The sequence below is a fragment of the Lycium ferocissimum genome, chromosome 8, assembly GCF_029784015.1.
Source record: "Lycium ferocissimum isolate CSIRO_LF1 chromosome 8, AGI_CSIRO_Lferr_CH_V1, whole genome shotgun sequence".
Lineage (NCBI taxonomy): Eukaryota > Viridiplantae > Streptophyta > Magnoliopsida > Solanales > Solanaceae > Lycium > Lycium ferocissimum.
In genome coordinates this window covers 10865809-10889406 of record NC_081349.1, presented here as the reverse complement: position 1 = coordinate 10889406, position 23598 = coordinate 10865809, and the positions used below count along the sequence as shown (strand labels likewise).

The 23598-nt window shown below is 34.4% G+C and overlaps 2 protein-coding genes across 2 annotated transcripts; one reads left to right on the top strand and one right to left on the bottom strand.

Moving 5' to 3' along the window:
• The first annotated feature begins 3911 nt into the window (after positions 1 to 3911).
• On the top strand, positions 3912 to 6661 carry LOC132067219 (probable pectate lyase 5). The gene is made up of 5 exons (XM_059460376.1): positions 3912 to 4123; positions 4566 to 5199; positions 5323 to 5426; positions 5523 to 5661; positions 6223 to 6661. Exons 1-5 carry the CDS (start codon positions 4020 to 4022, stop codon positions 6442 to 6444), a joined length of 1203 nt encoding a protein of 400 aa, XP_059316359.1. The 5' UTR covers positions 3912 to 4019; the 3' UTR covers positions 6445 to 6661.
• Positions 6662 to 8552: 1891 nt separating this feature from the next.
• On the bottom strand, positions 8553 to 16606 carry LOC132067218 (T-complex protein 1 subunit epsilon). The gene is made up of 9 exons (XM_059460375.1): positions 16275 to 16606; positions 13999 to 14317; positions 13450 to 13798; positions 11974 to 12106; positions 11815 to 11867; positions 11362 to 11464; positions 9357 to 9523; positions 9156 to 9269; positions 8553 to 8955 (listed from the first exon to the last, which is right to left on the bottom strand). The coding sequence occupies exons 1-9, from the start codon at positions 16471 to 16473 to the stop codon at positions 8785 to 8787; spliced, it is 1608 nt and encodes a 535-aa protein (XP_059316358.1). The 5' UTR covers positions 16474 to 16606; the 3' UTR covers positions 8553 to 8784.
• Between the last annotated feature and the right edge of the window lie 6992 nt (positions 16607 to 23598).

Genomic DNA, 23598 nt, shown 5'->3' with positions numbered 1-23598 from the left:
AAATGATTTACGTCTATCAAATATGAATTCTACATCAGAATACGAATCTAAGGATACCCATATTGTCATAGTTTTACCCAAAATTCAAAATAGCCAACCCGAGCCACAAGGGCAAAACTATAATTTTATTTAAAATTCAAATAAAATAAAGTCAAAATAGTACTCTAAGAGTCTAAAAGAATCCAAGGATACCCATATTGCTATACTTTTAGAAAAATACCCAAAATACCCCTACAATGTAAATCCAGGTTCATGAGGGTAAAACGGGAAACTTAGTGCACAATCATGTTACCCATCATCTTGTTAACCTTCAATCTTAATTTCATGGAATTTTATTCACCACAAGATATCCAAATTCATCTTTTCTATTTTTAGCCCTAGGGTTCTTAACCCATTAGTTCTTCACAATTAGTGTATAGGATGACTATGAGATGATGAAAATCGACAATAAATAATGAATACTAGGTTAGAATCTTACCCCAAAGTGCTTGTGAATGCTTTTCCATTGCTATCTCCCCAACCCTTCAACTATTGAAGGTTTCATCAATTCTTAGGTTCTAATCTTGCACCCACCATTAATGAAGCTTAAGCTTGTCATGGGATTTGAAGAAGGGAAGATAATGAATCACGTAAGGGTTTGCACTTACCTTTAAGGAGGAACCTCACCCTAGCCCTAGGAAAATAGCCTCTCACTTTCTAGGGAAGTGTTTTTGGGTTTATGAGGGGAAAGACTTGAAAATAGCACTTAAAAATGACTTTTCTGCCCCAGAATTTTGCTGCAACGGGTGCACCCTTCGCTATAGCGGGTGCCCAAAATTCTGAAATGTTCAAAACTTCGTTTTAGCCCCCCGAAACTCATCCGGAACCTCCCAAACACAAACCATATATGCGTTTTGATTGTAAACCACGTTACGGACTCAATCGTGATCTCGGAATTCCTAAAAGAGATCATTTTAACCCGGTGTTGACCAAGTAAACCCCAACACTATGAAACTAAGCCTTCACTCGAGACTCAAAACATCCCCGAACGCCTTGGGAACCAAACCAATGGCTTCACTAAGTCATAGGTCGTATTAACGGGACTCGGGGAAAGGGTCAACAAGGTTAAATGGGTCAAAATACTCTTGTAATATAAACCTTTATTGTAAAATAGTACTAGATTTCCAATAATTCTCGAAGTGTGAGAAGTAGTCTTTGGGGTTCCCCGAAAGGGAAACCTCTCTCCATGTTTAAGTCATGTAAGTTTTTATAACTATATTTCTGTATTACTCTCGATTATGTATATTATTAGATTGTTGTTGTAAAAATCTTTGTTATATAAATCTATATTTAAGTAATTTCTTGTTATTATGGATCTGTTACTCTTAATATATAGTTATTTTCTTAATTTCTTAATAAACTCGATGGATTAACCTGTAAATTCCTATGTTTTGGAGGCCATTAAAATGTCCAAAGATGATATAGGACGAAATGTTTGGCCATGTCCGGGGTGTGGTTAAAGAAGAGAGTTATGGACGAAATGTTTGGCCATGTCCGGGGTGTGGTTAAAGAAGAGAGTTATTAAGAGTAAAGATTAAGAGGAATAGATGAATAGTGTAACAGGAATCCTGACCAAGTTTGGATTGTTGAACAAGAGTGAGGAAGTACCTATTAAGATTGTTTAAAAAATTGATTTACACCATAGTTTTCAGTCATTAATTTTATATCCCCCGTCATTAATTTTATATCCCCCTCTCTTTTTGTTTTTCTATATCTTTAATTGAATTTGTAACTTCTGGCCAAGTTTGAAAAATGTCATTGGTCTTGTCATGTATCACAACATAATATTTAAATCTTTTGTCTTGATTTTTATCTGTAAAATATTGGCATAGAGCATTTAATTATATATATATTCCATTTATTAACCAAACCCCAGAAAACAAATTTCCATGAAAAATAATTTCTTTAGTCATACCAAACGCACTCTAAAATAAGACGTCTTAGTTAAAAGTAGAAGCTTTTGGTGAAGATAGAAAGAGACTGAGGCGACCTTACTTTCGTGCGGAGTCTCACATTACTAACATTAAATACATGAAAGGAGAAAGCCACTTTTACCTTTCCAATGTCTTCTCTTATTATTTTCTTCTACCTTTTTTTTATTTTTTATTTTTTTATAAAGAGATAAATTACAATACACTGACATTGTACTCCCTCCCTCTCAAATTATTTATCGTGATTTTTAAAAATAGTAATCTCAAATTATTTATTATTTTAAAAGTTTGAGATAAAATTAATTATTTTTTCTCCATTTTACCCTTAGGGTCAGTTTGGAAAGCCACCTGGGATTGGAATTGGTGTAATTACTAAGGTAGTAATTACACAGCCTAGTAATTAAACAGTAGAGTAATTCCGAAGACTTGTTTGTTTGTCATAACGTAATTATAGGATAATTACAAGCGTATTGTTTGGTTGTACAAGTGTAATTACACCGATAGATCAAATTTAAAAATAAATGTTAATATTTGACAAATATGTGTCTATATAAATGATTGTATGAAATTAGGCATTTAAGATACATGTTGTTGCTTGAAAACATATTAATTAACAATCATATATTTATAACTAGTATTTTAAAAAATAATTGATATATATATATATATATATATATATATATATATATATATATATATATATATATATATATAAATTAATAATATTTAATTTAATTAATTATAAATATTAAAAGCATACATTTTGTAAGAACATCATGAATTACGTGTTTGAGAAATATTAATATTTATAAATATAACACTATATCATTATTCAAATAGTAGACAAAAAAATAATCTTTCAATTCTAACTGAAAAATGAGCGACATGCAATGTGAATACTATTAAAGCAAATAAATCGAAAATGAAAATACAACATAAATTCAAAAACCACAAAAAAAAAAAAAAAAAAAAGGTTAACATAATATTCTTATGTCAAATTCCAACATAACATAAAATAGGTTTCAACATAACTTAAGTAAATATAATTCAAACAAAAAAAAAGTCTATAATCTCATTCAACAACGTAATTTTACTTTAATAATATCTCTCATTATATGCCAAGTTTGTTAATACCTCGTTATTTCTACTATTAGGAGGTGTAGTTTCAAAAACTAGAATAATAACGTGGTTACGCTAAATGGAGAAAATAAAAATAAAAATGTGAGCAATTATATGGAATCACGCAAAGCGAAGGTTGGGAAATGAGAAGAAAAGAAATAAAAGATAAATAATGTCAAAATATATATTTTAGAAATAGAACCAAATTCAAAAAGAAATAAAAAAAATTAAGAATAAAAGAAATTAAAATAAAAACAAAAAAGAACCCTATAATTACACCATGTAATTACCAGCAATTCTCACCTTCCCCTGAGAATTGAAGAGTGTAATTACACCCCCTCAATTACACGAATTACATGTTGACAAACAGGCCAAACTCTTACTAGTAATTGTTCTTGAAGACTACAAACACCTCAAGATGGCACATAAATAGAGCAAATATTTAATGAAGAGATATTATATCTTAAGACACAAATAAGTGTAAAATATTCAAAACCCCCTCGTAATTAATATTTTCTTAAGGGGCATGTAAAAGAAAAACACGACAAAATAATTTGAGATGGAAGAGTACAAAATTTTCATACCATCATGTTAAGTTTAGTAATCCTAATTTGATAACGGAAAAATTACAGTAAATAATTCGTTATAATTAGTTAAATACACTAATTATGTAGTAACAAAAACTTTACACTATAGAGTATATGTGTTGAATCCTTCTAAAAACGGTGATAGAAAAATGTGAAAGGAGGGAAATACCAAATTTATGGAACAGTTGATACAGGTAGGTTCAAGTGGTGTTTGGTTGGTTTATCTTCTTTTCCTCTGTATATAAAACCCCTCCAAAAGTCCCACATCCCTTCATTCCAAACTCCATACACTTATCAGTTCTCCACAAAATAATTCTTCCCCTTAAAACACAAGGGGATTTCAATGGCAATGCCACTTTCCTTTCTTCTTTCTCTTTTTTTAGCTCCTATCTTCACATTCTCCTCCCATGTTCCTGACCCTGAAGTTATAGTCCAAGAAGTTAATCAGTATGACACTTACACCCTCACTCTTATTCCCCATTTCATTTTTTGACAAAATCTTTTTATTATCAAAAATTAGTTGGATGCAGCTATATGAATCCTTAGCTTTGATATTCAAAATTTATCATAACTTGCTTATTTGACATTAACTGTGAACATGCTGCAATCTTGATTTTTTTTAAAGGAAGAAGTAAGCAAATCAAGATTTTTACGTACTTACATTATGAAGGGTTGCTAACCCTTCATTAATATATGAGTTGCTAACCCTTGATCACTTACATCGCCCCTAACAACTGACTGCATTTTTTAACTGAAATAGAATATTTATTACTACCTAACTTACATTTTCTTCTTTTTTTTTCGGCTTTTGGACCCACTATGTTTAACATCTTGGTGGAGTTAAATTCTTTAACTAAAGATTTCAAAAACAATTTATATACTTTTGCAGGAAAATCAATGCATCAAGAAGGAACTTAGGCTATTTATCATGTGGCACAGGCAACCCCATTGATGATTGCTGGAGATGTGACCCCAATTGGGAAAAAAACAGGCAAAGATTAGCTGATTGTGCTATTGGCTTTGGCAAACAAGCCATTGGTGGAAGAGATGGCAAAATATACATAGTTACTGACACTAGTGATGACCCTGTGAACCCAAAGCCAGGCACTTTAAGATATGGTGCAATTCAAGATGAACCTCTTTGGATAATATTTTCTAGAGACATGGTCATTAAGTTAAAAGAAGAATTAATGTTGAATTCATTCAAGACTATTGATGGTAGAGGTGCTAGTGTACACATTGCTGGTGGTCCATGTATTACCATACAATATGTTACAAATATTATTATACATGGATTGAATATTCATGATTGTAAGCAAGGTGGGAATGCTTATGTTAGAGACTCACCAGAGCATTATGGTTGGAGGACATTATCAGATGGAGATGGGGTTTCTATTTTTGGAGGAAGTCATGTTTGGGTTGATCATTGTTCTTTGTCAAATTGTAGAGATGGGTTAATAGATGCAATCAGGGGATCTACAGCCATTACTATTTCCAATAATTATATGACACACCATAATAAGGTAAATTAATCAGTGGCGGATGTAGTCTTTCCCTTCATTTTCGACTCGAATTATGTATATATATATTTGAAAAACGCGACATTTTCTACGTACTGACTTTAAATTTTGGATTTTCATATGAAGGTAATGCTTTTGGGACATAGTGATTCATTTTCTAGGGACAAGAACATGCAAGTTACCATAGCTTTTAACCATTTTGGAGAAGGGCTTGTGCAGAGGATGCCAAGGTAAAAAAACAAAATGTCGGATCTAATATGCTTTGTTTGTTTTCTTAGTACATTTATTATAGGTGTAATAAGGCAATATGTTTTTGGGATTTACAGATGTAGACATGGATATTTCCATGTGGTGAATAATGACTACACACATTGGGAGATGTATGCAATTGGAGGAAGTGCTTCTCCAACTATCAACAGCCAAGGCAATAGATTTCTTGCTCCTAATGATGTCTTCAACAAGGAGGTAGATTTTACTATTACCTTAACACTCTTACTTTTCCCTTTTTTGAAGAGAAAATATTTTTTCAAAAAGGAACAGGGTGAACTTTTGGTGTTTAAAGGTTACAAAGGTATTTAACAATTAAACAAAAAAAAAAAAACAAGAAGCAAAACCTTCTCATGATTTTTCAAGATTACAATTTTTACTAATAAAATATAGTAGCATATTTTGTCATCTTTATTTAGTAATATAACTTCTTTTATGCAGATGTCCTCACTAGTCACTAGTTACCATAATTTATCTATAGTAATACTGATTTATTAACATTTGAATAAATTTTAGCATGTTGAATAAACTTTATTTATCCTTTAGCCCGTACAAAGAATCTCATTGAACCAAATTTTGCCTAATTAGAGTTGAAACTTGATAATGTCAATCGCCTAGTTATTAGGTGTCATAAATGTGTACATAATAATAACTAACTTTCATAAAGATGTTAGTGCAATGAAAAGATTTGCTGAAATCAAAAGCATGGTAACTTTAACCTATTTAAGGGACAAATCTGACTAAATGTTTGTTAAAAAGGTGACAAAACATGAGGATGCAGCAGAAAATGAATGGAAAAACTGGAATTGGAGATCTGATGGTGATTTAATGCTTAATGGAGCTTTTTTTACAAGATCTGGTGCTGGAGCTTCTTCTAGTTATGCAAAAGCTTCAAGTTTAAGTGCAAGGCCATCTACTTTAGTTAATTCTATTACAATGAATGCTGGTGCACTTGGCTGCAAAAAGGGCAAAAGATGCTAATTGGTTTATGATTATCAATAATCCTAATTAGCATTATATGTTCTCTTTTTTTTGTAATTGTCTTCTTGAGAAATTGTGAAATATTATAATCTCTCAGTCAATTCCCATATAGTATAAATGGATTGATGAGTTTGTGACTTGACCCCCCTCATTGTAATGTTATGTGATAATCAAGGAACAGGTGTGAATACTACTACAACATTTCAACTAGAAATAATTGTGCCCCAATGCCCCCACTCCTTTCCCTACCTACACACTTAACTGATGCTTTATAATTGTTACTAGCAATTCTCCTTCACTTATGCCCTTCCATAAAGGTTACATTGATGATATGGGTTTTTTTTATGATGCCTAACTTACTGACAGCAACTCCTGTATATTATCGAAAGAGTACTGTGGCCATAAATAATACTATCATAGTATTTGTAATTCCATGTGTACAATATTTGCAAATGCTAATTTAATCATCAGTATTTGCAAATCCTAAACTTCAGTATTTAAATTACTGCTGAGCAACTGAAAATAATTCAAAATAATTGTTTGAAGAATATTTCAATGAAATAATGATTTTCGTTCATAGCTTTTATTCATGTCGAAACAAATTTGTGCTTCCGAAATAACACTTTCTTACCTTCAATTTTGAGCACGTCTACAAAATAAAGCGAGCACTCAACACACTCTTACTGCATCAGGATTTTAGCTTTCATTGAGAAGAAGAGATTACTTTCAGTTAGTTTTTTTTCTTTTTCTTTTCCAACCCTAACCAATAAACGATAGGCGATTTAGAATAATTGAAAACGAATTCACTTTAAGTAATTGGAAGCAAGTTACGAGCCAGGGCGGGCGCCCCCGGCTTCTTAAATTTGGTCATTTATTTCTTCTGTTGAAGATGTCCCACTTGGGGGTTTCCTTCACATGGGGTGGTACATCAACATAAATGCAACTATAGTGAAATAAGAAAGAGTAGGGACCTTGTTTGTACACTCTGAATTGGACCATGATTTGGTAGACTGAAATTGCAGTCACCTAAAAAGAATGCATCTTTTGACAAAAGTTGCAATGGCTCCATCAATGCAGAGATCTTGTTTTTTTTTGCAGAGAGCAATGGTGCCCAAAGGCCTAACCGCTCAACTACCAGTAGCAACTAACGTGTAGATATTAAAAGCTTCTGTCTCAACCCCATAGATTTCCTTAAATGAACTACCAGACATAAATTTATAACCAATCTTGCACCACCCTACCCATAAATAGCATATCAAGGTTCTCCCATGAAACTTTATGCCAATTCGTTCTGGATTACAAATTGCATCTACTCTTCTTCTATGTTAGCATAATTGTTCTTTTTTCTTTTATAGATGATAAATCCCCAAAGATCGTAATACACAATTAGAAACTCAATGAATAATAGTCAGGTTCTCTATCCTCTGCTCCACTTAAATACCACTTCTTTTCACAGCAGAGTTCGAACCTGTGACGTGTCTAACGCACACGTATTGCAATCTACCACTAGACTAAAGCAACACCTACCACTAGACCAAAGTCTTAGGAGCAAGCATCAAGTTCCAACGTCAACATACGAGGAAAAAACAATCAACTAGAATATCCAGATTGATGAAAGGTTCAGTTGATTATTATGATAATTCTATTTAGGCTGAAAACTCCTATAGCGATTTGAGACGACAACTTTACGTCCAAACTTAGCTAATGCAACAAATTGGGTCGATTTGTTAAAACTGTAGTCTCGTCGGAGAATTTATAAAGCGGGTAACCCTCAACACGTATAGGATTGATTGAAAATTTTATCCATAAGTACCACCACACATGGAAATGGAAACCATAGCAAACAAATCTCAGCTTCGAACTTAGGATGATAAAGAAATTACCCCGCTCACTTTTTTTCAACTTTAATGAGCAAGTTGTATTTAAATGCTCCTCCATGGTAGTAACTGAATAATCAACATTCGTTGCCACGCAGAGGCAAAGGCGCATAATCCTTTTAATGTAATTGCTACATCATTGCATATAAACTAAAGAGGAAGCACACCATGAAGGTGCCACTAAGTTCAGATGAGAACGCAAACAGAAACTATAGTGTTTGCGCAATCTAATTCTTTCAGAGATAAATTGGTAAAATCTATTGATCGAGCATACTGTGGCAGAAACTGAGCATCAATCCAGTTAAATTCATCAACCACCAAAACTGTACTCAAATAGACAATACAGAAGCCAAAGCATAAGATGGTGAAAATTTAACACAAGAAAACTTGTGGTTTGTGTAGCCAGAAGGAAAACGTTCATCTTCTCTTGGGCGAAGAAAAAATTGCATTTCCGTACTTAACATCAATACTCAGATGGAGAAATCACATCATCAATCTTTAGGATCATCTTGACAACCTGAGTTGCAAGCAAAATCTGTTGTTGCTTTCCAATTAGAGTCTCGAAGACATTTTGCTCACGCATGTCATTTGTGCCAACATCATTACAATCTATTCCACAGCAAGGATTGTTCTCCTGCATATAAGATTTGAAGTTGAGGTTATAACATAATTGTTCAGAAAAACATTGGATACATACGTGACAGTCAGAAATGGCAAGAATAGCTTCTGTAAGTTTCCTTTTTTAACACCCGAACAGCTAGAAATGTCATGGAACGACTCATCAATATTGGACTAATTTAATAATGCTCTTAAATTCTAATAAGTCAGGATTACCTTAATTTGCTGAGCCTTAACAGCAGATAGAGTTTCGATGGGCTGGAGACCACTGTTCTCAGCAAGTGCCATGGGCACAGAATCCAAAGCATCTGCAAATGCCCTGATGGCATACTGCAAAAAGAAAAATAGAGGCCTCAGCTGAAGACACTTAAATACACAAGATAGACGCAGAAAAATTAAAGATACTTTACGCTATACCTGTTCAACTCCTGGGTGTTTATCAGCAGCAGCTTCCACAGCAATTGAGCAAGAAATTTCTGCTGAACCACCACCATATACAATTGAATTGTTGCGAATAAGATTTCTAGCAACACATAAAGCATCATGGATACTACGTTTCGTCTCTTCTATCATCATCTTGTTGCCTGTACAATAATCAAAGATCAGTTCAGGCATCATAATCCGTAACAGTTCTGGTCATATGGCATAATGCAATGCTATTTCATATAGTCTGGATAATCTCTAGCATAAAAACCTCAAATTTGCACAGGTAAAAACATGCTGCACCATGTGCTCCATGCAAAATGAATGGCACAAACCATGATGACAGCAGATTATGCTTTACTTCTATATTTAGTTCCCATCTACAAGTTAGTTACACTTAAAAAAGGGGGAAAAGGAGGGGACTGTAATAAGCCAATCAACCAAACAAGACCAACCCCCTTTCGGAACTTAACTGGTTTGTTTTGATTTTGGTACTGTGAATAAAAAACCATAGAAAACCAAATTGAACAGATTATTTGTATATATCTTATGAAGTACTCCTAAGTTTGGTATGACGGAAAAAATACTCAATTGAAAAAACAGTTCTAAAATGTTTTGAAGCATTTTACACAATGAAATCTTTTTAACATTTTCTTCTGTTGGCTTAACTTCAAACAACTAGTTATGGAAGGAGAATACCCCAATAATTATTCCATCTAATTAAAAAAAGAATATCTATGCTTCTATTGCTTATCCTGAACAATAACATTTTGAGAAAATGAAATTCAGTGAGCATTTAAAATGTGCTGTACTTTAATTAAAATGCTTTTATGGTTCAAACATTCAGTTGTTACATAAATTTTGATACATAATATCATGGTTGATAAGTAATTACTAAAGAATGTCTTATTATGAGGAATGGTTCACTTTCAGACACAACGTAATGTAGAGGAAAAACTATCTTTTATATTGGTAGAGGAAACCCAAATTTTCAAACATTCGTTTGTTACATAAATTTTGATACGTGATATCATGCTTGATAAGTAATTACTAAAGAATGTCTATTATGAGGAATGGTTCACTTTCAGACACAACGTAATGTAGAGGAAAAACTATCTTTTTTATTGGTAGAGGAAACCCAAATTTTCATAAACGATAAACCAAATCAAATTGGACCAATACTGCCAATAAGAAACCATTGTTTTTAAACATACTTTGTTCGACTTGTTCTTTTTATCTCCAAGTAAGGATAGGTTCGGCTCGATTTTTCAGTAAAATTTGGACCATCTGAACCACGCCGACACCTAATAAACTGAGCCGAAAATTTTCAACTCAGACCAAATTGGAGCTGTCACTCACCTCTCCCAGGAAAAAAAGGCTTCAAAAGAGAATTAAAGCTTGTTTACCCTTATCTTTTGCATGCTTGTTTTTTTTTAAAAAAAAAAAAAAAAAAAAAAAAAAAAAAAAAAAACTGTGTCCTTCCCTCACTGGGTTAGTAAGTTAAGGTTTGGCCTCTCCTTACCTGTAATCTCATTTTGAGGCATTATTAATAAAAGTCCACACTCCACACAGGAACTATGTCTGGGTGGTTATATTAAAATTATTGAAATTAAGGAAGCATTATTGATAAGTCATGAGTCATGACATTATGCACCCGATCTAGATTCAAGGATCACATATTTGTAGAGTTCAATAGTAAATAATACTGACACAATCTAATAAAACATGGACATAAGCAAGGGCAAATAAAGGAACTCCAAAATTTAATTAAATTCTTGCGAATATTGATTACCAATTAAAAAAATAGAACCAAAAACAACACATGCAATTTCCATTAGCAGCAGAATGAACTAATAAGGCTTTTCAGCAGGCAATTTAGATTAACAATTAAATTCACCAAAAATTTAGATTAACAATTAAAAGAAAGACCAAAAAGCAACACCGTTTCGATCAACAGCAGAATGCATTAACCAGGCATTTCAGCAGGCAATCGACTTACCACCACGGATGAATATAGTTACTGCTCTTGAATTTGCACAATGCTCAATGTAAATCATTCTATCCTTTGTTGTACCGAAAGATTTCTCCCGAACAATACCAGCCTGAATTTATTAAAAAGTCATCTTTAACCGGTAGATACTAGAGAGAACTTCAAATCCATAAGCACAACATTACTCATAATAGAAAGATTAATGAAATGGTGAGGCTTTAATGGAAAAACGCAGCAAGATCCCATATTTAAATGAATGAGAAAGACTTTCACAACATATTGATGCAATGTTTGGCATTAACAATATATAGGTAAAATGCATTATTATCCATAAACTTTACGATAATCCCGTTATTAGCTTTAAGAACCAATCTTTTTTTAACAACTTCCGCATATATGTTGACAATATTTCATAGATACATAATGTACGTCCACAAACAGAGCAGAAAGAAAGGGATGTACCTTGCCAAGTTTTTCAGGTGTCAACTCTTGAAACCTTGGAACTATTCTCCCACCTAATCAAAAACAGATACCAAGAAGAACATGTAAACAAGTTAGTTAGATGCAACAAAAACAGTGAAAGATGCAAGGCATCTATTCAATAAGAAAGTGGACACAAACCTGTGGCAATTGCTATCAGCTCCAATTCCACACCACCTACCCATCTAACAGCAGGCAAATTTCTATGCATTAATAAGTGATTAGCTTCATCGTCAAAACCCCACTGGCATATAACTAAGGTGGCACCAACATCCTGTTATATATGGCACCCTTGTTAGACAAATAAAGCTCCAGAGAAGCCAAACCAGCAGAAATGCAAGGAAAATCGATCCAGATAAAAATCAACTGCATGTAAAAATAAACATACCCTCTGTTTCAATTTATGTGAACCTATTTCCTTTTTAGTCCATGCCATACCTCTTTCCTAATTTGGAAACAAATTTACTTTATGAATGATATACAGCCACACAAATATTCAAGACTTATTTTGAACCACAAGTTTCAAAAGTCTTCCCTCTTTCTTAAAAGTTGGCGTAGTCAAATGGGTTCACGTAAATTGAAACGGAGGGAGTATAAATTAATGGTAATTGTGAACATAAGCATCGGCATCCCCATTGACTCTACTTGTTTATGCTAATAGCAGACCACATTGTATAACCTCATAGGAAAAGGGGAAAGAAGGAGAACATATATCTCCAGATTTTTTTATTTTTTTTTTTGAAAACTGGTAAGTTGTATATCTCCAGATTTCATTCTTAACTAAGTCTGCACATACAACAATAGGCTGGGAACAACAAATTCATTTGCTAAAACAGATAAATAGATGTGAGAGAGTGAATAGAACAACAAATTCCTTCGCTAAAACAAATACTCCCTCCGTTTCAATTTGTTTATCTTACTTTCTTTTTAGTCTGTTTTAAAAAGTACGCCACTTCCTATATTTAGTAACTCTTTTCTTTACACCCAGCACCTTACATGGAATATTTAAGAGCACAAGATTCAAAAGTCTTCCTTATTTTTCTTAAACTCCCTGTCAAGTCAAACCAAGACAAATAAATTCAATCGGAGAGAGAAATAGTTATGAGAGACTGAAGAATTGGTTTTGCAACACTATCACCTGAAAATTCAAGGAAAATACTACTCCCTCTGGATAAAAAAAAGTGTCCACTTAGCCTGTTTTTCTTGGGTCAAAAAAGTGTCCACTTACGAAATCAAGAAACAATTAACCTTATCTTTCCAGATTGGCCCCTATTATTAATTGTTATGTGATCAAATCCCAATGCCTATTTAATTAGGGGTAGTTTAGTCAATTTACATATTTTTTCCTTGGAGTGAGTAGTTTCTTAAGGGGTGTGCAAATCGCTAAGTGGACTCTTTTTTTGATCCGGACGGAGTATTAGTTTTAGCTGATCATAGACTTTTCACTACTCCAATACATCTATAAGGGCTCAAAAACATGTTTCAAGCTTTTGTTGCTCCAACCCTCCCATTTTCATTCCCCTATTAAACAACAAGATTAGCTTCAACTCTTTCCTTCTTGTTTTCCCTTTGGAAAAGGTTTTCAACTTGATCTCATGTACATATCAGCAGTTTTACCTTGCATTTCTGAACCATGTCATCGAAGTACTTCTGCTCCTGTTGCCGTAAGTTCTGAAACTTTTCAACAGTATCAATGTCAACCTTATGCTTGGTCTTTGGTTTAGGAGGCTCAAAAGGACATGTCAAAATTGCAATTTTGGCATCCTCAATTTGCTTTGGCATCTGTGGATGACTCATATCTTTGTCAACTATAATACCATAAATTAGCTCTGTGTCCTCCAACTTTCCACCAACTTTTCCTTCAACTTTGATTAAGTCCAGGTTTACATCCTTCCTCTCTAAATCAGCAACTGCTAAAACTGCTTTAACAGCAATTTCAGCCATGCTCCGCTTGCATCTGTTCACACTGCAGTAAATTATTCATGTCAAAACAAGAACAAGTTTTGTTGCAGGGTCTTCAGCATTGTAATCAATATCAAAAGCAGCAAAATACTATCCATGATGCATGTGTAGTAAATAAATAACATGCTTGTGCATGAAGCCATAAAATACAATTCCATAACACAGAAAATTATAACCAGTATCTAAAATTGACTTGTCACTTACATCTTAGATGACAAAGTAGTCATGCAAGTTTGAACCAAAGGCTCAACATCATTCAGACCGAATTCAAACTTATGTGCTACACGCTCCAAATGCTCAACTGCAATCCTCGAAGCCATTTCATACCCTTCTGCAACTCGAATAGGATGAATACCACGTTCTAACAACTTCTCAGCTTGTTCTAGAAGTGCCCCAGCCATGACAACAACACCAGTGGTTCCATCGCCAATTTCATAATCTTGACTCCGTGACAATTCGACCATCAACTTTGCAATCTGATTGTCGACATCCATCTGCTCCAAGATGGTGGCACCATCATTTGCTGACAATTGAAATATCTAATATTAGAAACTTCAAAACAAGAGATGAGATTGTATGCATAGGTTTGATCCAGAAAGGGAAGAGCTCATAGTGATAGTAGCTTTAACTATGCGTTCAACCAAAAGGTCGCCTCAACTGGCTTGCCTTTTGAATGAGGCAAGGCCTCACAGGAGCCTTTTCTCAATATAAAGTGCTCAAAAAAAGTCTCCTAAGCAGTATTGTTACCTCTTAATCATATATTAATCTACCCTTCACACTTAAACCTTGTAAGCAAATGCACAAGAATAGACGTAGAGTTAAGATTTTCTCCCTTAATTGTTCAAAATTGTCAGTAATGTTGGAATTACAAATAATTGATGCAAACTAAAACCATATCCTAAGAGAAACTCAACAATCCAATTTCCATGAATAAAATGGGCCAACGGCAACCGAAAGCTTGAACTTATACACCGGCTACGCACCATCCCCTTTGAATCCCTCCTTAAACCAAGTACAATTGCAGGCACTCATATGGTCATACATCAATCAAACAGAGTAAATGAAATGGACGCACTTAAACAACCAGTGGTGGTTCTAACTATAGCAGCCTAACTCACTTGACTCTAGAGCCGTGTAGAGTAGTACCCTAGACATTCTACTAAGCGTAGTTGCTGGAAAAAAAGGAACTCATAAGCTCATTCACTGCAACCTCACACAAATTTCTTTAAATCAGTAATGCATCTACAACTTAATGGCATACACAATACAGAACCAAAGCTCCTACACTTACAGTTCCTCTCACATCGTTATTCAGAACACTAGGATTAACACTAGTTATGCAGAATCGAGTTTTATTTACAAATACAATGTGCCAAAATATTCCACGTGGAGAAGTCATTTTCTGGTGTTCGGTTAGCAAAAAGTATTTTTCCCAAGAAAATATATACATTTTCCAAGAGAAAGGGGGGACATTCCATCCCTTGCTTTTGCCTTTATAACTATCCCAACTCTAACCCCGTATCACTTTCCTTATCAAAAAAAACTCTGTATCACTTGCTCCAAATAATACTTAGACATTGTTATCAATCATTACTACTCAAAGATTTTATCAAAACACTATCCAATTCGTTGACATTATTATCAATCTTGGATAAATATATTTTCAGAAAACATTTTCAGCTCACCAACCAAACATTCCTGGAGAACACTGTGCACTAAACATTTTCCTTCATACACAACATGCTTTCTGGAAAAATTAAATCAAAACCACAAACGATGTTTGTTAAAAACATACTCCCTCCGCTTCAATTTGTTTGTCTTACTTTCCATTTTAGTCCGTTTCGAAAAGAATATCCCTTTCCTTTTTTTTTTTTTTTGACAACTCTTTAATTCTAATTTTCATATGGCATGTTCAAGACCACAAGATTTAAAGGGCATTTTGGTACATTAAACATATCTTTAGTTTAACACCACAAGATTCAAAAGTCTTGTTTAGTTTCTTAAACTCTGTGCCAAGTCAAAACCAGAAAAAACAAATCGAATTGGAGAGAGTACTACACAGCCATAATTAGGTAAATAAAAAAAGATTCCTTTTTTCATACATCATAGGACTATTTTGGTCAAGGGGAATATATCAAGGACCAAACTAGTCCAACACCTATACATTTAAGGACCATTTTGATCAATTTCTCTAACATTTTTCCTTCATACCGAACACACAATATACTTTCTCAAAAAAGCAAATCTAAACCAGAAACGATGTTTACTACATGATAAGTTTAGAACCACAAGTTTTCCAGCTCCAACATGAACCACAAGTTTCAGGACATTTTAGTACATAACATATATCTTTAATTTAGAAGCACTTTGTTTCTAAAACTCCGTGTCCAGTCAAGTCAAACTAAGACACTTAAATTGGGACGCCAGGAGTAGTACGCAGCTACTTAATTAAAGAGTAAGAGAAGGAGGAGCATATATACTGATGGTGACATCGCCGTCGGGGCTTTGAAGCATTTTATCCATGCCTTTAGGACCAAGTGATGTGCGCAATATACGTGCTACTGCTTTCCCTGCAGAAATGTTGGATTTCTGAGCATCGAGACCTCTTAATCTGCTCTTCTGTTCTTGCTCTCTCAGTATTATAAATGGCCTTCCGAATTCATCGAATGCTAACGCCATTCTTTGTTTCCGGTCAGATCTCGGAAACTAAAAAGTTACTAATAGAGAGAGTTGCGCAATCTAGAAAGGGCTTTCAGAACCCTAGCATAGCATGTTTGCTTTCTGTGATGCGATAAACCCTTAAATGTAAAAATGCTCCCGCTTCTTGTTTATTTATTCATTCATGCCCCGTTTCTCTATTGGGTCGGGTCGGGTCGGGTGAACTCCCGGTCTCAAGTTATTAGCCTCTACTAACTTTTACTTGTCACGTTTCACTTCTCGAGAGTTAAAATGTATGAACTTTAATCAATATTTTAAGATATATTTTTTCATCTTATTAATATGAGAACTTATATTATTTTTTGTATAGTTCCCTAACATCGAAATTTTAATTTTAATTTTAAAATATTAAATTAATCTAATTTAATTTAGCTCTGAAGATTTATCAAATTGACTCTCGAAAAATGAAAGTGACAAGTAAAAATGAATGGAGTTTGATGCTAAGCTCACGTGAGTTAAATGTGCACCGAGACGGTGACAATGGCAAGGGGGAAGACGAGGCCAAAGGCAAACTCAAGGCCAAGGACGAGGTCGAGGAAGCCCTCGCAAGACTAACTCGATAGAAAATACAGCGAATTTGGATGAAGGAAACAAAACCCCAATTCTTGTGAACAATGTAACAGTGATGCTGGTGACCACCACGGTGCAAGTGACAGACCTAATACTCGATGCAGTACTTCTGGGGTCTTGAAGCAGTTGTAGATGAGTGTTCCGGAATCACAAGCAACCCCATCCGGAATCACAAGCAACCCCACCCCAATTTTAACAGAACTCAGATCATGTTCCTATTTCAACCAATGGAACAGTACTAATGGCAGTTGCAGCCACTACTTCGCTTGAAGTTGTTGCTGATAAACCACCCGAGGTTTTATGGACGAGTATCTTTGTTGGTAACAGAGCAGCAACAAGTAGGTTAAACCTGAATTTTGTAGCTCCTAAGTTGATTAATGGTAATGTGGTGGTTCAACAAGATGAACAGAAGGTTGAGCAAGAGATAGAAAAATGGAAGTGCTCCTTGATTGCATACGTTGTTGGGGATTCGCCTGGGTACAACTTTCTGAAAAGATACATAGCACAAAACTGGTCTTATGTAGCACCTACTACTCTATTTTATCACGAAAATGGTTATTATGTGGTGAAATTTCAGAAGATGGCTGATTTGAATGAGATTCTCTACTCTAGCCCCCACACTAGAAACAACAGGCCTTTGACACTTAAAATGTGGAATCCGAACTTCGATTTCAAAAATGGACTTATTACTGAGGTTCCTTTATAGGTTAAATTGCCTAAATTGTCTTTTAGCTGTTGGAGCAGTAATTCTCTAAGCTGTATTGCTAGTGCTTTGGGAGTTCCCCTGTTTGCGGATGAGTGTACTGCCAAAAAATCGCAGATCTCTTAGTTAGGATCTTAATTGAGATAAATATTACTAAACCTCTTCCCTTGACCACTACTATTAAGGACCCTTATGGTGGGGAATTTCAGCAGGATGTCATGTATGGGTAGATCCCAGAATATTGCACTGAATGTCTTATAATTGGACATGATTGTGATAAACTGGAGAAGGCTAATCAAGACAAGGAACAGGCCCATAAAAGGAAGAAACAACCTAAACTTGTACCAAAATGGTTTGCAAAAGATCATCCAGATGAGGGCACTTCTCTCAACACTGTCCAAGCAGAGGTTGGCATGGGCACTGTTCCTGAGATGATGGTTCCAGAATGACTATACAACAGAGAAATGTTATCACCACCTCTCTTTGGATGGATTTCACCTACCAAAACAATCAATAGAGGAAAACAGACTATGCAAATGGTGAGCCTTCTATTGGATCCAGAGGAGTTTTCTGTCTTGAGTTCTGCTACTATGAGGAACTCTTTTTTAGCTCTGAGAATTGGTGAGTATTCAGGTAAACCACTTCCCTTTGATGAAGGTGGTACCACTTTATCACGATGAATTGGATAGTGTGGAATATAAGGGGCTTGAATAAGAGATATAAACAAAGGGAAATGTGAAACTACTTGAAGACCAATAATATTAAATTAGCTGGACTTATGGAAACTAGAGTCAAGCAGCATAAAATAGATAAGATCATGAATAATATTACCTTTGGTTGGTCTTACAAGAATAATTATCAACATGCTATTAATGGGAGGATTTGGTTGATTTGGGATGACTCGATTTACTCAGTGGATGTTCTTGACAATTAAGCACAACTTATTCATTACACTATTAGATGTAGAAGAGATGATTTCACATGCTGCTTAACTGTCACTTATGGTTTTAATACTATAGAATTGAAGAAAGCATTGTGGGATAAAATACACTCTCTTGATGGTTTAATCAGTGAATCATGGCTGATCATTGGGGATTTTAATGCAATGCCTCATCCCCAATATAGGTTGTTTGGGAGCCCCATTACTCAAGATGAATTAAAAGATTTCGTATGTGTTTAAAGTTTGCAATTGACTGAGTAATCATGGAGGGATAATTATTACACAAAGACCAATAGACAATGAAGGAGTGACATAGTGTGTAGTAGGCTTGATAGAGCTTTTAGAAATGCCTCACGAATGATGAAATGGGCCCACATCTCACTGGAATATGATTTTCCTCTACTCTCTGATCATTTGCCTATGAAATTAGTTTTGAAGCATGAAAACTGGAATATTAAGTGTCCTTTTAGATAATTTTAATGTGTGAGTTGCCTTTAAGGATTTCAAGAAGATTGCTTATGATGTTTCAAAAATGTCACTCCAATGCAATGCAAAATGTATGGCAAAAACTCAACATGCTAAGACCCAAACTGAGGCAACTTAACTAGCAGGAATTTAATAATATCTCTCAGAAGATTGGCAAAACAAGAGCTGATCTGAGAGAGATCGAACTTCATATCCAAAATTAGAACTCAAACAGTTTCTTAGAAGTGGAAAAGGAAGCACTACACAACCTGGAGAAGTGGTCTTTCATAGAGGAGGACATGCTTAAATAGAAATCAAGAACAACATGATTGAACTAGGGGACTCAAATACAAAATATTTCTCTACTGTGGTGAGGGAAAGGGCTCAAAAGAAACAAACCACTGAGCTCACTAATGTTACTAGACAGAAAGTAAGTGAACCAAAAACTATCCAGAAGGAAATAATTCAGTTCTACAAAGCACTAATGGGATCCTCAGCACATCCGATACCTGCTATTAATAGACTAGTGATGACAAGAGGAACTAGATTGTTTCATTCTCAACAGCTTATGTTATGTTTAGAAGCAATTGCTACAGATGTCCATGATGTATTATGGAGTATTGATAATGATAAGGCTCTTGGAGTGAATGGATACAATGCTCACTTTTTCAAAAAAGTATGGCCCGTTATTAATACAAAAGTGACTACAGCTGTTATTGATTTCTTTGCCACAGGTAAACTCTATAGAGGAATGAACTATACAACAGTTACACTTATTCCTAAGGTGGCCAACCTCGAGACTGTTAAGGATTTTAGACCTATTACATGTTGCACCATATTTTATAAAATCATTTCTAAGATTCTAGCTTCCAGAATTTAGCAAGTTATAGCTAGTGCTATTTGTGAAGCTTAGGCTAGATTCATTCCGGGGAGGAAAATTGTTGACATCATTTTGGCACATGGATTGGTTAGAGCCTATGAGAGGAAATATTTATCACCAAGATGCATGTTCAAAATAGACTTGAGGAAGGCTTATGACTCAGTGGAACCCTATTTACAGCAAATCCCTGAGGAATTAGCTTTTCTCCAACAATACATAGCCTGGCTTATGGAGTGTGTCCAAACTGTTAATTATACCATCTTGATTAATGAGGAAACTACAGAGCCTCTTAATGCAGCTAAAGGTTTGAAGCAGGGGGCTCCAATGTCCCTATTTTTATTTGTTATTGCATGGAATACCTTAGTAGATCACTTAGTGGACTTTCAAAGGATGACAACTTCAAATTCCACTTTAGATGCTCTTTACTAGGGATCACTCACCTTAACTTTTCTACCAATTCGTTGTTATTTGTCAGCGGAGGTATTGAGACAATTATGCTACACATAACTGTTTTAATCTGTTCTCCTTGGCCTCGGAGTTGCAAGCAAATTCAGATAAGAGTTTCTTGTATTTTGGTGGTGTAGGACTGCCTTATCAAAATGCTTTCTCTTTTGGGGAACTCTCTTTCAAATATAATATTTTGGGAGTCTGTTTGTCCATAAAGAGATTAACTATACTCAAGTATTATCCCCTCATTGATAAAGTTGTTGCAAGGATCCCATCTTGGACCTCTAAGAAACTATCCTTCGTTGGTGGAATGCAATTGGTATCATCTGTCTTATTTGGAGTTTAGGTCTATTGGTCTCAGCTCTTTCTTATGCCAGCTAAGGTATTGAAAGTCGTGGAAGCCTTTTGCAGAAACGGTTCCTCTATTATCACAAACAAAGCTCTTATCTCTTGAGAGAGAATGTGCATGCCTAAGTCCTCTGTTGGTTGGAACCTCATCAACATGATAGTGTGGAATAAAACAACTTTAGCTAAAACATACTGAAACCTCACTCATAAGCAAGATAAATAGCAGATAAAATGGATCCATAGCTACTACATTAAACAACAACAAGTTCATCAAATAGGAGTGCCAAAACAAGCATGTTGGATGATAAGGAAGATTGCGGAAGCAAGAAGCATACTAAATCAAATGCAAAAACCTTTATCAGAAGGAAAAAGCTTAATAAGACAAATATATCTACAATTACTTGACATTGCTCCTAAAGGCCTATGGAAGTGCCTCATGTTTAGGAGTGAAGCTACAATTAGATGTTTCCACCTTTTTTCAACTTTTCTAAATTAATTCTCGGGCTCATTATGTCTTGTATCACCACTAGCAATATGGATATTCTACTAGACGGAACACCCACCAACCGTCTTAAACTGTCTAGAGGCATCAAATAAGGAAAACATATGTCGCCTTACATTTTTATCATATGCATGGAGATACTCTCTATAAACATAGACCATGTTGTCGATCCAAGAAACATGAAGTCTGTAAAAATTAACAGGACATGACCCTTCCTATCCCACATCTTCTTTGCTGATGACTTCACTATTATGGCTAGAACTATCAACAGAAAGATAAATAATATTGTAGAATCCTTAGAAGACTTCCGGTCACTACATTAATTTCACCAAATCAAAAATCATCTTCTCCGCTAACTACTAAGCTCAATTTATTGATGGCATTACCAAGCAACTTTTCATAAAGTAAAGTAAATTCTTTGACAAATATCCAGTATTCCCGATCCTAAACAAATGCCAGACAAATAAAGACTTGCAGTTCATCATTGACAACATGAAGACCAAGCTCGCAATGTGAAAAACAAAATTTCACACTATTGCGAGGCGTTTTATACTTGCAAAATCTTTATTAAATAGTAATCCCAACCATGTAGTGCAATTTATTAAGCTTCTCATTTATTAACAAATGTATTAATAATATTCAAAGACAACTTCTCAAAAAAAAAAAAAAAAGATGCACCTTGTGAAATGGGATATAAGTTACTATGCCTAAAACTTTGTGGTGATTGAGATGAAAAAACAAAAACAAAAACCAAGAACGAAGTTGCTTTAGCAAACCTCGTGTGGCGCCTCCTATAAAACCCGATAAATCTTGAGCAGAAGTCCTCATTGCAAAGCAATGCAATTACAACTTTGAGAAACATCATCATAAAATTATGAACTCCAAAATATGAAAGTGCGTAATACAAAGATGGACATGAAATGAAAAATGGAGAATGGATTATAGTTTACATGAAGGGACTTCCATCGACAATCAATACAAGAACTGAAGTTATTGCACTCCTCCAAGGACTGTGCATTGCTGCCGACCAGAACTTTTAACCGCTAGAAATATACATAGATGCAAAAGAGGTAATCAACCTACTTATTAGTCCGAATGACATTTATAACAACTAATTAAAATGAATGCAGGTTGTTGTTGAAGAGACATGGGGACACATCTGTTAGCCAAAACTTCAAAGAGCAGAATCGGATGGCGGAAATGCTGGCAAAGGAGGGATCTAGGAGGCAGGTATATGAAGACTCTTTTTTGGATGATTCCTCCTATGTTTGTTATAGCATCAATCTACGCAGACAAATAGGAAACAACTTTTGCTAGAAATGCTTTATTTCAAACTATGAAAGTAATTTAGATACTAACTATAATTCTCCTACTTACCAGGCGCAACACGGTCCGAACTTATTTCGCTTTTTTTGGTTAATATTTATATTATAATAATGCATCATTTTAACCTTAAAAAAAAAAAAGGGGGAAAAGAAAACAAACTCATCATTTTTCTCTGATTTCATTTGCATGATTAATGAAGATGTTGTTGGTAAGTTCTTGATTTCAAAACGTATGTTTTTACCCGTTCAACAAATTAATATTTTTAGGCATATTCCAGTTAGACTTTTGATGATTTGGTTTGTCAAACAATCTAAGAATACTACTTGGATTTTATTCACCTTTAAATTCTACATAATAATTTCGTCGGTCTGCTTATTCCACTAGACTAAAACTTTCCAATAATGACCACACTTACATCTCTATGTTGTGAAAAGCTTTTTGATTCTTTTTACAACCAACAACAGTAGCTATGTCTTTATCCAAGCTAGTTAAAATCGGATATAGCAATCGTTATTGTCCATATCATTTATACATATTGTTTTGATCTAAGATTTCAATTCTTTCGTGTTTCAACAGTAACAAATTCTTCCATGGAGCTAAGGTCCAAATGCTTCATTTTAAGCTTGTGTAAGTGGAATATTAAAATTTTACGACACTTTCAAGAAGACCTTGTTAGAATTAAAAAAAAAAAAATCCTTCAAAATATTGTCGAAGTACAAATAAGAGTTGAGAAAAAAACTAAAAACATTTCAAACACGTATGATTTGGTTTAATATAAATGTATTTTTAAATACTTCTCCGAAAATATTTGTCAAATTAATTTAAAGTTGGTCAAAACCTGAATATCATAAGCCTTACTATTTTAAGATAAAAGTAATAATTCATCTTAAATTACAGAAAAAAAA

Excerpts from the sequence above, each read along its gene's own strand:
- LOC132067219 (XM_059460376.1), top strand. The coding sequence starts at position 4,020 with ATGGCAATGCCACTTTCCTTTCTTCTTTCTCTTTTTTTAGCTCCTATC. Across the intron at positions 5,200-5,322 it reads ATATGACACACCATAATAAG|GTAATGCTTTTGGGACATAG; the intron begins GTAAATTAATCA and ends TTTCATATGAAG. Across the intron at positions 5,662-6,222 it reads ATGATGTCTTCAACAAGGAG|GTGACAAAACATGAGGATGC; the intron begins GTAGATTTTACT and ends TTTGTTAAAAAG.
- LOC132067218 (XM_059460375.1), bottom strand. The coding sequence starts at position 16,473 with ATGGCGTTAGCATTCGATGAATTCGGAAGGCCATTTATAATACTGAGA. Across the intron at positions 9,270-9,356 it reads AACACCCAGGAGTTGAACAG|TATGCCATCAGGGCATTTGC; the intron begins GTATAGCGTAAA and ends TTCTTTTTGCAG. Across the intron at positions 8,956-9,155 it reads TTAAGGCTCAGCAAATTAAG|GAGAACAATCCTTGCTGTGG; the intron begins GTAATCCTGACT and ends TCTTATATGCAG.